The 14,149-nt window shown below is 38.7% G+C and overlaps 1 protein-coding gene across 1 annotated transcript in view; it reads left to right on the forward strand.

Annotated features, from left to right (window-relative positions):
- LOC130929535 (collagen alpha-1(XI) chain-like) overlaps positions 1-14,149 on the forward strand; it is a 540,279-nt gene that overhangs the window by 414,900 nt on the left and 111,230 nt on the right. The window contains exons 7-8 of the mRNA XM_057856736.1: positions 8,403-8,567; positions 13,148-13,361. Coding sequence (XP_057712719.1) covers positions 8,403-8,567; positions 13,148-13,361 — 379 coding nt within the window. The remainder of the gene's footprint in view (positions 1-8,402; positions 8,568-13,147; positions 13,362-14,149) is intronic.

Genomic DNA, 14,149 nt, shown 5'->3' on the forward strand with positions numbered 1-14,149 from the left:
ACCACTTTTGTTAAATAAAGAATGACAATATAACTATTTCTTTTGTTTCAGTCCATTATTTGGAATGTCAGTATTGTGGATTTGGGTATAACTTAACATTTAATAAGGTTATTTTAGTTTTTTTTACAAAAAATCTGACCATCGCTGTGGGGTTCACAAACTTTCGAGCAGCACTGTATGGTCTTTATGTACATACTGTACATACAAGAATAGATACAATCCAGAAGTGAAAGTGACCAGCAGCCACCATAGTCAGCATGCGGTATAATAAAACATACATGCTGTACATACTGTACAGTATATTGTATAATCATCAAAGTAAAGTGTCCCATCTTGTCCTCCTTCCTGTCACATCATGATTGAGATGGAAGCTTACCATAATTGCATGATGTGCAAACTTTCGTGGGGTCTCTTGAGGGGGCGGGAGGGAGGGAGACTTTAATTGCTGTCACTGCTGCCAGAGCTCGTTAGAGCGCCTCTTGTCAAAGGGAGAGGAAAAAAATTCCCTTGGAGAAGATTCCCGGCTTAATCACAGCTCAAATCCACATCAAACTGAATAGTGGAAATTTTGCCTCTACGTCTGCTGCTTTCCCTTGAAACGATTTTAACGAGTTTTTTTCCCCTCTTTCTTTCACATCATGTCTCTGCATGCACCTGAGGGATTTTATCGCACTTTTTTTCCCAGGGAGCTTGTTAACATGGCAGACATGGTGCTACTGACACACGTTGACAAATGAGGTGCCGTAATGACCCACAAACACCCCATTAAACCAGTCGCGGTTATTAGTCGATTATCATGAGGATGTAGGATGGCTGGAATACTGAATCGGGACAGTGTGCCGAGTGGGCATAAGAAAGAAGAAACGGGAAGAAAGGAAAGTAGCCGAGAAAGTGAAAAGTGGGGTGGGGGAGTTGATGGGCGGGTGTCCTGAGCAATAGGCCACATCTGGAATATATGAGGCCTTGAGGTATGCAGTAATGCTCAAAAGTATTCCCAAACTCACACTGAAGCAGTAGCTGGGCACAGTATTCCAACAGAGGCATATTGGTCTCTTTTCCCTTTCTTACTTGAGAAATATGCTCCCTTTTTAGCATATTTTTGATGTGACATTTAAAGTTCCTCACTTGATTCACTGACTGACTGCATTCCTGCAAAAATAATAAAATAAAATGGAAAAAGATGGTCACATGCATGAAGAAAATGGAAAAACAATTCCCGAGTGAATTTATAAATGGCCTATAAACTAGTTAACGCTTCATAAAAACAATCAATTAAATGTGGCAGTAGTTTAAACATACCTTATGACCTTAAAGATATAATTTTTCAAACATTTATGATATAATTGTCATTGTAGGTTGTAAACAATTATGGTCAACTCAAGTATGAGCTTACTATTAGATATTTGCAAGCTATAGTCAATCATGAATCACATGAGAGCAATTAGCTTGTTCTAGCTGTTAATTACAGAGCATTAACAAAGTGGTAACTACTAATATTTATAAAACTTTTATTAGACTTACTAATGTTGTAATGTGTCAGTTAAAATGCCTTTTATAGTTCAGCAGTAAATGTATAAAATAGTGCCTCATTGCCCAATTCAAGTATGTCATTCATAACTGCTTATGAATGATTTTTAACATGCTTATACCACAAATAACGTCCCTTATAACCTCTTATGTTATCTATTAGACATTTTTCTAAGTTTTTCAAGGAATATACAAAATAGTAACCAACACTTCTTATTAATGACTTATAATATGCTTATACCACAGATTACCTCCCATTTAACCTCTTGTGTTATCTATTAGATATTTTTCAATGAATATATAAAATAGTAACCAACACTTCATGTTGACAAAAGTATTAAACTCTGCATCACAGCTTTGCAAAGCAGCAACAAGCAAGCATGAACATTTATTAACAGGTTGCCAAACAGCTAAAAAATAGTGTGTGTGGTCACTTAGGAAAGTATTAACATAGACTTCATAATAAATTGATGGGACATGGAGCACGGGGCCGATTAATAGGGGGCTTATCTCCGACAGAGCTGACCAAGTGGAAACACAGACAAAGGGCTTTTTACGTTGAAAAGTCTTGTGAATAAATGCTTAAATCCCTGAATTCTTTATCGATATGGACGTGAAACAGTCCAGTAAAATAGTCTCGATTCTTGGTTAAAAGCAAAAAAAAAAAAAAAAAAAAAAAAACGGGCAGTTAGCATTTCTTTTACGTAATATGTCGAAAGTGCTGCTAGTCTTTAAGCCACTGTGGTGTCGCCTTATCACCACAAAGAGCTCTTAATGTTGAAAATTCTTGTGAAAAAATGCTTAAATCCCTGAATTCTTTATCGATATGGACATAAAACAATCTCGATTCTTGGTTAAAAGCAAAAAAAAAAACAACAACAACAAAAACGGGCAGTTAACATTTATTTTACGTAAATATGTCGAGTGTGCTGCTAGTCTTTAAGCCACCGTGGCACCGCCTTATCACCACAAGAGGTTTTTACGTTGAAAATTCTTGTAAATAAATTCATAAATCCCTGAATTCTCTATAGATATGGATGTAAAACAGTCTCGATTCTTGGTTAAAAGCAAAAAACGGGCGTTAGCATTTAATTTCACGTAAATATTGCGAATTATGACGCCAATGCCATAGCGGTTAATGTTTCCCATTGATTTTTTTTCACAACGTTTCAAAATGCATGCCTGGTACGAAAAATATAATAATTACCTTCAATCCTCGAACAACTCACTCCTGAGACAATCCTTCCTGTTTGTATCTGGTACAGCGTTTGTACTTTTTCAACCTAAATCCGGCATTGGATCGCTGCATGTGTTTGAGAATAACTGTGGAATGTCGGACGGCCCCCTACTTGAAGGCGTGGGGAATGTGTCCCGTCACTATCATTATGAAGTCTATGTTATTAACTAGCTAGTTACTGACCGTGATATGAAACATTTACAAATTAGTTATTAATCAATTCTTAAAATATTAACATACTAGAATTAATAAAGTATGAATATTCTACCAAATAATCCTTTGTATATGTTAATTACTAATCATTAATGATTACTAAAGCATTAGACATGTTATCAAATCTAAACTAGGTAAGAGCCATGTTGGGAAACAACAACATGTAGTTTTTAAGTACTTTTTGAAATACTGACAATCTAAAACTAGTAAAAGAAAAAACTTTATACTTTATACTTAATAAAGCTTTAAAACTTAAATAAGCTTTAACAAGTAAGCACTTCTGAAAGCCTCAATGATCTAGTTAATAACGCTTTTGGTGAAAAACATTAATACAATAGTTAATAATCACTTTTTAAAACATTAAATAAACACTTTCTGAAACATTACAAAGTAGTTAATAAGCACTTCATAAAGCATTACGAAAATCTTCCAAAAGGGTGCTCTGAGAAGCAAAAGTAGCTGAGAAATTCGGGGCCATCCAAGTTTAGTCTTGTGTATGTTTTATTAAGGGGGGGGGGGGGGTAGGGAGTGGTGCCAGGCCCGTAATGGCTTCAGCATGTGGACTTCAAGCTCAAGCCCCACCAACACTCACTACCTCCCCCCACCCATCGCAAGCAAGCAGCCACCCATACAGGAACCGCACAATCAGCACTTCCCTTGCTTCACGTGCCATCAGAAGAAATTAATATAAAGCGGCGGATGTTTTTATTCTGTATTGTTTGACTTTGAAAATGTGCAAGTGGTCAAAAGTCATGCACATCGTTTGGGCCGCTTTGAGTATATTTCTCCCACGCAAATCGTAATCCCTGTTTAGGGATTTTGAGGTGACACGTCTGATGGTTTTGGCATCTTGAAGTGCAAGCGACCTATATTTCCTTATTTGGTACATTGGTACATCTGGTACCAAGGGCGTAGGTTTCGTCTCAACATTGGTAGGGACAATAAAACAGCATAACCTACATGTTTCTTTTTGCTCGGGATGGGACATTAATAAGACCAAACAAATTGGGTGAACGGGGGTCAGGGCTACATTTTTCAAGAATATGAACCTAATTAATTGATATGCTAAATCATGGGTGCTCATTACGTTGATCACCATTGATCAGTCGATCGCAATGATACTTTGGGTAGCTCACGGCACCCCCCCCCCCCCAAAAAAAAAACTATGTACATTGTTAATTATGATTGTTTTGTGCATGTTGTGTTGTGCGAGCAACATATGAGGTTATGCAGCTCCCGTCTCTCTCTCAGCAGCTTCTTACTCACATTTTTCTGGTTCTATAGTTTCCAGCAGAGTTCACTACATTTCGCAGTTTAATTAACGTTAACAGTAGAAAACACAAACAGAAGGACACTTCTCTCTAAGCAGCTTCCTACTCGAGTATTGCAGGTTAGCAAGTTCACACAGTCAAATGTTATGCTAACTCTGATGTAGGTCATACTTCCAGCAGTAAAATCTGTGGTGTGTTCCCCACCTCCACTACATTGACGTCTTTTTACTAGGGCTGTCAAAATTATCACGTTAACGGACGGTAATTAAATTTTTAAATTAATCACGTTAAAATATTTGACGCAATTAACGCACATGCCCCACTCAAACAGATTAAAATGACAGCACAGTGCAATGCCAACTTGTTACTTGTGTTTTTTGGAGTTTTGTCGCCCTCTGCTGGTGCTTGGGTGCGACTGATTTTATGGGCTTAAGCACCCATGAGCATTGTGTAATTATTGACATCAACAATGGCGGCTACTAGTTTATTTTTCGATTGAAAATTTTACACATTTTATTAAAACAAAAACATTAAGAGGGGTTTTAATATCAAATTTCTATAACTTGTACTAACATTTATCTTTTAAGATTTACAAGTCTTTCTATCCATGGATCGCTTTAACAGAATGTTAATAATGTTAATGCCATCTTGTCGATTTATTGTTATAATAAACAAATACAGTACTTATGTACTAGAGGGGTGCGAAATTTCCTATTCTGAGATTATTCGCGATTCGGCCGTGGAAGATTCGAGAACGATTCAAGAGAAAGATTCAAAGATTCAAATTCCGATTATTGAATTATACCAGGTAAAGCAGACCTAAAACACAGTCAGCGCAGTCTTCGGGACACAATGAGGAACGGACCGAGAGTAGATATCATGTTCAACTCATGCCGCTAGATGAAAAAAAAAACAATAATACCTGAATGCGGCCGACAGCTGCTTCGAAGAACGCCCAGTTGCTAGTTGCTACAAACATACGGCCACATACGGCTATAGTAGATATCACATATATGTAGAACTAGATGCAAAATGACAGACGACGGTGCCGGTAGAACATGTAAAAAGAACTATATGCAAAATGACAGACTTGCCGTTTAGTAGTTGCAGCGTTGTTAACAGCCGCCATCTTAAAGCAGTAGACTTCTCTAGAAGGCTCTGTTGTAGCGAACCTAATTAACTTTTTATCTAAAATACTCCTAAATCGACAATATCTTAACTTGAATCCATCTTTAAATGATGAAACAGTTTTAAAACTTTGACAAGTCGAAAGTAGACAGAAGGGAAATTATGGAATAACGGGAGAATTTTAATTACTTTAACGGTTGATTCACATCTTTAAATTAATTGAATGTAGCTTAAAGCTGCTGATCCAGAATGGGTCTTGAGTATTTTATTTACTGTTTTAAACTGTTAACATGATACTGAAATATTAGTTTGGTTTAGCCTGAGAGGATTTTTGAACAGTTTTAAAGCTAATGTACAAAACATTAAAAGCGCGGCGGGGGCGAGGGGGCAGGGTTGGTGGTGGTAACATCAATAATCGATTTATAATCGAATCGGAGCCTCTGAATCGTAATCGTAATCGAATCTTTAGGTACCAAAAGATTCCCACCTCTATTATGTACCGTATGTTGAATGTATATATCCATCTTGTGTTTTATCTTTCCATTTCAATAATAATTTGCAGAAAAATATGGCATTTTATGGATGGTTTAAATAGCGATTAATCACGATTAATTATGATTAATTAATTTTTAAGCTGTAATTAACTCGATTAAAAACTTTAATCGTTTGACAGCCCTACTTTTTACATTACTTACCATGGCTGCCGCTGCTGGCTGAAAAAAACAACAACTTAATATTCCTCCTCTTCAAGGGGGGCGGACGAGGCGGGATGTTGTCGACATGTATTTCTGTCAGGGCTGTGTGAGTGTGAGCGTGCCTGTGTGTCGGGGATGGGTCAAGTCATCAGCTAATCAAACGTGCGTTGGGGGGGGCGACCAGCGCTTTCAGCAAGTGAAAGGGGGTAAATGCAAGTTTGAAAATAATTCACTTAATATTGGTAGGGTCGATTCTATCCTTACAACACATTGGAAGACAACCTAAACTATCTGTATAACTGAGCTCATTATATAATGCATATAAAGGTTGCTTGAAGGTTGGTGGGGACAATTTGAGCATCCTGAAAAGTTGGTAGTGTCATGTCCCTACAGTTCCAATGCAAACCTACGCCCTTGTCTTACTTTTATACATTTTGATTTAGATTCACATGTTCTTATTGGTGTACTTTGCGTAATTCTGCCGTCTTGGATGGACATGGTTTAGAGACAGTTGTTGAAGGGGATGTTATTGTTCCTTTCTCTCTGTTACATATTGCAGTTTTCTGCTCAATGTGTTCAAAAGATAAAGCAGTCTAAAAGTAAACAAAGCCAATCCTTCGCCCAAGTGGGCACAAGAACAAAAAAGAAGAAAATGCATGTTTTGACGTTTTGTCTGTGTGTTTGTTATGTTGTTTGAATGTCAAGTGAATACTATCATGGCACAGGCCCTATCAGACAGCCTCATTTCCCCTCTTATCATTGCTTTAATAAGTAATCACGTGACAGGAAATGGACACAAAATGGGGATTTGCTTGAGGAATGTAGTGTGTATTATTTAGGGAGGGGGCGAGACCCAAGAAAAGAATCTTTTGGCTTGTGTTAAATAGCCTGAATGCTTGGTCAAACAGCAACAAGGGAGCCTTAAAAACCTGCTAATATTCTCATAATAATAACAGAAGGTGGAGTATTATTTTGTCCTTTTACGGGACTTTGCAGCCACTCTATCTGAGGAAATGTGTGTGTGTGTGTGCCAAGTTAATTAACAGGGGAGTGTTTTAATGTGCTTTGATTGTTATTGTAGGAGGCATTTAAGAAATAATATTTTAAAATTGCACTACAATGTACAAGCTGGACAAAAGTATTGGCATTCCTACAATTCTGTCAGATAATGCTCAATTTCTCCCAGAAAATGATTGTAATTACAAATGCTTTGGCAGTAATATCTTCATCTAGTTTGCTTGCAATGAAAAAATGTAAAACAGAATGAAAAAAAAACAAAAAAACTATTGGCACCATCAGCCGAATACTTAGTAGCACAAAATAACTGCGAACAACCGCTTCCGGTATCCATCAATGAGTTTCTGACAATGTGCTAGTGCTTTTTTTGATTGATTTTATCACTAGTAGATGTCCAATCCGTTCAAACTGGGAGGGTGGCAGCGAATGAACATTCGTTCATTCGCTGCCATCCCTCCCACTTCCAACGGATTGAACATCTATGGCCGGTAGTGGCAACCAATGCCAGGCAATGAGGTAATTTTGGGCCATTTAAGGTCATTTACCTGTTAATTTTCAGTTACTTCCAGTTGATTTTGGGGTATTTTATGGGTCACTTCCTTTTTGTTTTGAGTTACAGAACACGAAGTGACCTGGGAATCACCCAAATGAATAGGCAGTGACTCAAACTCAACAGGAAATGACCTGTATATGCCCTCAAATGAACAACAAGTGGCCTGTAAATGCCCTGAAAATCGGACAGAATGACTGTGAATGCTCTGATTTCGAAAGAACAAAGGTTCCCAGTCTAAATGGATTGGGTGCAGCCTTAGAGTTAACTGAGACACTATTATGGTGGAAGATTTTGGAAGCAACTTGTTGGTTTATTTTATTTATTTTTTTTTTTTTTTAGACATTGACACCGTTTTAAAACGATATCTCGATTCTTGGCAGGAGCATATCGATTACCTTTTGGGATACAAAGCACCACGATATATCACCATTTCGATATTTTGTCACACCCCTACTGGACCTTACATTATGCTGCAAAATTTGTTGGTAATCTCCAGACTTCCTAATGCCATGCACTCGGTCAAGCAGTCCAGGGCCAGAGTTAGCAAAGCAACCCCAAAACATCAGGGAACCTCCACCATGTTTGACTGTAGGGTCCGAGAAATTGAGCGTTATCTGACAGAATGGCAGGGGTGCCAAAACTTTTGGCCAGCACTGTATATTTTTAAAGTACTCCTTTGTTAATTGAAGGAATATACAAGGGAATTGTGAAATTTTAAATCTGGATTTATATTTACCATCTCTTCTTTTCTATCATCACAGCTGAGCCAGTGGATGTGCTGAAGGCTCTGGACTTCAAGAGCTCACCAGTAGGCGTCAAGAAAACTCCTGGATTCTGCACGATGCGCCGAGGCTCCAAACCCGACATTGCGTACCGAGTGAGCAAGAATGCTCAGATTAGCGCTCCAACCAAACAGCTCTTCCCAGGTAAAGCTTTATCTTCATGCGAACAGCAATTGTTTGTGTCTAAAGATTTTTTACGAAGTACCACAGGTCTCTGATATATCATAATTGTATTTTTCAACAACAACAAAAAGCCAACATACCATAGGTCAAAGAAAAAGCAGCCATAACCACGAGGTTGAACCCTTGGTGCCATATCACAATAAAATTAGGCAGGTCGCTCAGTTATTCTTCCAACTTTCAATGACAGTACTTAGATGATGAACTTAATGTAAGTCAACTAAACCAGGTCCTGGATATTCAGAATTTGAACAATGGCATGAATCATATTGATGTAATTCTGTCACGGGGTGTAATTTGGACCCAATTGCAGTAGTTGGACAACTGGGCAGTTTTTAAGGACCTTTATTTTCATGCAACAACAATTACAGAGCAGAGGTGTAGTCAGATGCAGGCTGGGGGTCGAAGCACTGATGGGGAGCAGGTAGAAGAGCAGGCCAGGAACAGGCCAAGTCAACGCCGATAAATGCCTGGACATCTGGCACACTGCAGAGCACAATTTTGTAATGCATTTGAGTGTTGATATGTTGGCAGCATAGGCGGAGTTTGACTTTTGGGTTAGGTGGAGCACAACATGTTGATGACCTCGAAATGCAATGTCAACAATAAAATTAACTTACAAGAATATTTATAATAATAAGTTAAAAAATGAGCATTTTTTGTTTCCCATCATTCTTGAGGGGAATTCTAAATCAGGCTGCTTTGGACAGCTATACTTTTCGCCAAGATCGTCATCCATTGAATATGATATGCCCGCTGGTGTCGTGCCAATATAGCTACCCCTGTAAAAATTGTAACCCCTGCGCTGCACTGATTTGCTTCATTTACGTGTTTTGGTGATGTAGTTATTTACGATGTTTTAAAACATGGCCCATCCATACAAAAAAAAACAAACTTTTTTTTCCCGTCATATAACGTAACATACGTACTGAACGTAAAAAAGGCAATGTTTCACTGTTTTACATGTAGGATGACCTATAACTAGAGATGTCCCGATCGATCGGCATCCCGATCGATCGGGTCCTATCACATAATTTTCAAAGTATCGGAATCGGCAATAAAATATCGGCCATGCCTTTTTTTAATATATATATATTTTTAAATTAAATCGTTTTCTAATTGTATTTAACGTTACACACATAATATGTTACACTTATCCAGTCTTTAGTTTACGCTTAAGGTATGGTTATCAAATTTATCCCAATAACGGCTTGTAATTTTTTTTTTTTTAATGTATCACGTTAAAATATTTAATGCAATTAATGCATGCGCTGCACGACCCACTCATACATTGTTGCACTCCATCTGTAATGGCGCCGTTTTGCCTATAAAGAGAGATAAAAGGCAGCGTAAAATGAGTAGAGTGAATTTTGGCAGCCTTTGTAGCCTTATTTTAATTGGCTCAAGCCTTACAATCCCTCTCCCTCCGATTAGAAATATCATGGGAAGCAATGTGGGGAAGCAAGGTAGCAATTGATTTATTTTCTTAACACCTTATGTTATATCCCATCGCAGAGAAGATATATGAATTGGTAGCACTACGGACAGTCATGGCTCCACTTGTCATGGTTCCACTTCCCATCATGCATTTGGGCATGGCCTTCAGTATCATTTACTGAAAGCTCAACAAATACACTAGATGGCAATATTTAGTCACAATATACAAAGTCACAAGTCTTTCTATCCGTGGATCCCTCTCACAGAAAGAATGTTAATAATGTAAATGCCATCTTGAGGATTTATAGTCATAATAAACAAATACAGTACTTATGTACTGTATGTTGAATGTACAGTATATATTTGTCCGAGTTTTATTCATTTTTTTCTTAATGCATTGCCAAAATGTATATGATCGGGAAAAATTATTGAATCGGGAGCAAAAAAAAGCAATCGGATCGGGAAATATCGGGATCGGCAGATACGCAAACTAAAACGATCAGGATCGGATCGGGAGCAAAAAAACATGATCGGAACAACCCTACCTATAACAGTTATTACTATAATTCCAGTCCTGTATGGAGTTTCTCGGTTAATGAACGTCAATGTCCAAAATATATAACTGTAGTTCTTCTGGCTTTAATTAATTGTTTAAGTCGACATAACTCATAACTTATGTGTGTGTGTGTGTGCGCTCCCGCAGCCAGGGGACACAATTTTTGACGCGGGTAACTACATTGGCAAGACACCGGTGTTGGCTCTGTTGTACAATTAGCGTCTTTAATGGGGCAAATTGAAACTCCAAACGCTATAGACCACCATGTTGATGGTGGTCTATAGCGTTTCATGGTCCACATTTTCAATCCTTGGTTCATGCTCAGTAGTTTTTGTCGCTTTTGAAAACTTAGGTTTGAAAAAATTACGTATATCCATCTTGCCTCTCCGGTCCTCGGGTGGTTTTGGCTAAGCAAAGCAAATGACCGGCTAAGGTACTAGTCAAATATCTGTTCGAAAAATATTTTTGACCGATTATAAAAATATCTCTTTTTGTTCATTTCATTCATTTTTTGTTGTTTGCTTATAGCTTTACTACTTTTGTACACAATATTTTACCGGAAAATTCTTAATTTCAAAATCATATATAGGAAAGTTAGTTACATGCAATGACAATTTTCGGCCACCAGGGGGCTCCCACCCCCTTAAACGCCACTCATGTTTGGCAGGTGAGCTGAAATAGGCTAATTAGGTAGGCGTGGCTGGCAGGTAAAGTGGAGCATGGAATGGGCAAACTCTGGCTGTGTAAGAGGAGTGGGATGGCATGAAACTGTGACAATTTCATGCTTTATTACCTCACTGGCTACCATTGATGAAGATAGACAGCAAATCCATTTGAACTGGAAGAGGCTTCCAGTGAATGATCAGGGCCAGCTGTCCTATCTCAAATGGACTGGACGTCAATCACAGTCACTTGCAGCCAATGATTTAAACATACTGTACTAGAAAAAACAGTAAAGCATTGTAGAATATATGCCAGGAAAACCCTGCATTCATTTACACTAGAAATGTTCAACACGTTGCTATTGTTGTGCATGATGCAGAACTAAAGAAGGATATAGCAGGTTACGTTTCATTATCCAAAGAAATGTGAGAGCAGGGCCGGCCCAGGCCATTTGGGGGCCCTAAGCAAAATAATGCAAAGGGGCCCATATTTTTGGTCTACCATTTCGTCACAGTGTACTGTGAAGCCCATACATGCAATCCAACCCATACGTCCATATTTTGTATATTAATCAGATTTCGTTGCACTGCAAACTTCAAACTTCTCACCCCAAATGATTGTCAGTAGTGACAGTAGATGGCGCCAAACCTTTTTCTAAGAGGAAAGAAAGAAGTTAAGGAAGAACTTTTATTTTTTTTTTAAGCTTGTAATCAAGTATCAAAACTCACAAAAGTCAAATAAAGCAAACTGTAGTAAACAAAATAGAATAAAAATTAAAACAATTGCCAGATTGGGGGGCCCCTATTGGTCAGGGGCCCTAAGCAGCTGCATAGTCTGCGTATAGGCTGGGCCGGCCCTGTGTGAGAGAGAATAAAATATGCAAAGAATGAAGACCCAGCCAAACCAATTGCTGGAAACAATAATGAGAGGGTAGAGCCTCAATCGGACGAAGATCAGCAACACTAAACTGTCAGGCTTCTTCTTTTTTTTAATTTATTTATTTTTTGCCAACACCATTTTATTATAGGTAGTGCCTGGCATCAGGATTTGATTTTGAAGATTGGCCATACAAAGGGCGTAGTGAACACATTTTCCAATTGTATTTCTGTAAAATACATAAAAAAAACTTTCCTAGAAGGTCTGAATCAACATCTTCCACTGTCCACTTGTCTTGTAATTGAAGAGCAACACCCGCTTTGTGTTATCCAATCATGTGTGGAAAAGCGGCAACAGACTTGTACGTAATTAAGTACAATGTAAACTGCCAGCGTCGGTACAGTGTGCCCACTTCTTAAGTTTAATTGCTGCCAGCTTCCATTTTGCAGCTCTTGGCAGAGAGTGGAAGCCTGTCTGCTCTCTTTTTTATGAGATGCAGATGGCCATGACGTTGTCAGTCAGGGGTTGGCAACCTGTGGAGCGGGGACCCTGTGAGTCATCATATACGTCATGTGCGTGCACCTCACTAAGGCAGAATGCAGCTATCCCTCGAAAGTCACTGCGGTAGACGTAATGAACGCTTGCTCTGGCTGTAGCTGTCCGGACTCTTTGGTTTAACATGGCAAGAGAAACACGCTTGGACAATGCAGGCGACTTGGTTCTAGTCAGTGAGGCTAAGAAAAAAAAAAAAAAACATTGGCACATTTGTTGAACCCAAATCGCTTGGCCTTCATGCTAAGTTAAAGTTTGCACATCCCTCCTTCATGCTAAATAGAAGTGCGTCACTCAATCAGTTGTATTAGTTTTAGACTCACGCATATTTCTGACAATTTAGTTGAAATTTCAAATACTACGACCATAAAAGGGCTTTTAGCTTTAGATGCTCCAGATGTATTGCTTTTTGTTCAAAATTTTATAACAGTATAAAGCATCCATGGGTGCCTTTTTCCAGGCGGAGTTTTCCCAGAAGACTTTTCCATCATGTTCACCATCAAGGCAAAATCAGGCCTGCAGTCCTTCCTGTTGTCGGTGTACAACGAGCAGGGCATCCAACAGCTGGGTGTGGAGGTGGGCCGTGCGCCTATCTTCCTGTACGAAGACCAGCACGGAAAGCCAGTCCCTGAGGAGTACCCTCTTTTCCGCTCCATCAACCTGGCAGACGGCAAGTGAGTGAACCCCCCTCCCCGTCCCATAGGGGTCTTCTTCATTGCAAATGTGGATAGAGAGTTTATCTTATTGGCTTCATCTAAACCAGACCAAATGCAATACAAATGTTTTAATAAACCTTGTGATTGGGTCATGTTGTTGTTCAGTCAGGGCTCTTACAAATAAATGTTTCTGATCTGCACAAATACCGTAATTTTCAGACTATAAGGCGCACCTCACTATAAGCCTCCACCCACCGAATTTGACACGAAAATGGCATCTCATCATAGATAAGCCCCACTGTACTATAAACTGCTGCTGTCCTAACTGGATTATGGGATATTTATACCAAGAGATATTAACTGGCAAAACTTTATTCGACAGTGGCATCATAAGACTGTCTAAGACCAAATGAACCACTATAAAGCTTGGAACAGTTGGCTGAAAAAACTTGGCCATCACTGCTCCCTTGGGGGAGACAGTCTACCTCTGCTGCCCCCTGTTGTCAACACTGTTGTCATCCAACATGCCTCCTAGCATGCTTTGCAGCGTTACTGATAAATAACAATCAAAATTCATGTTCTGTGCTAATTATTTCTTCAGTTGTTTCATTATTTGCTAGCTATGGTATTTGGTAACATTTTATTTGACAGGTGTGCCAAAAAACTGTAATAAGACCATCATGATTAAGATTAATTTTGTATCATCCATCAAATCATCTCACTTTTGAATAGAACTAAAAGATCCCGGCTGGACACAAATGGAGTTAGTGAGGCCGGATGATACTTAATACCATCTGTCATAAGCA

This window comes from Corythoichthys intestinalis, chromosome 14 (genome assembly GCF_030265065.1).
Source record: "Corythoichthys intestinalis isolate RoL2023-P3 chromosome 14, ASM3026506v1, whole genome shotgun sequence".
In the NCBI taxonomy this organism is placed as follows: domain Eukaryota; kingdom Metazoa; phylum Chordata; class Actinopteri; order Syngnathiformes; family Syngnathidae; genus Corythoichthys; species Corythoichthys intestinalis.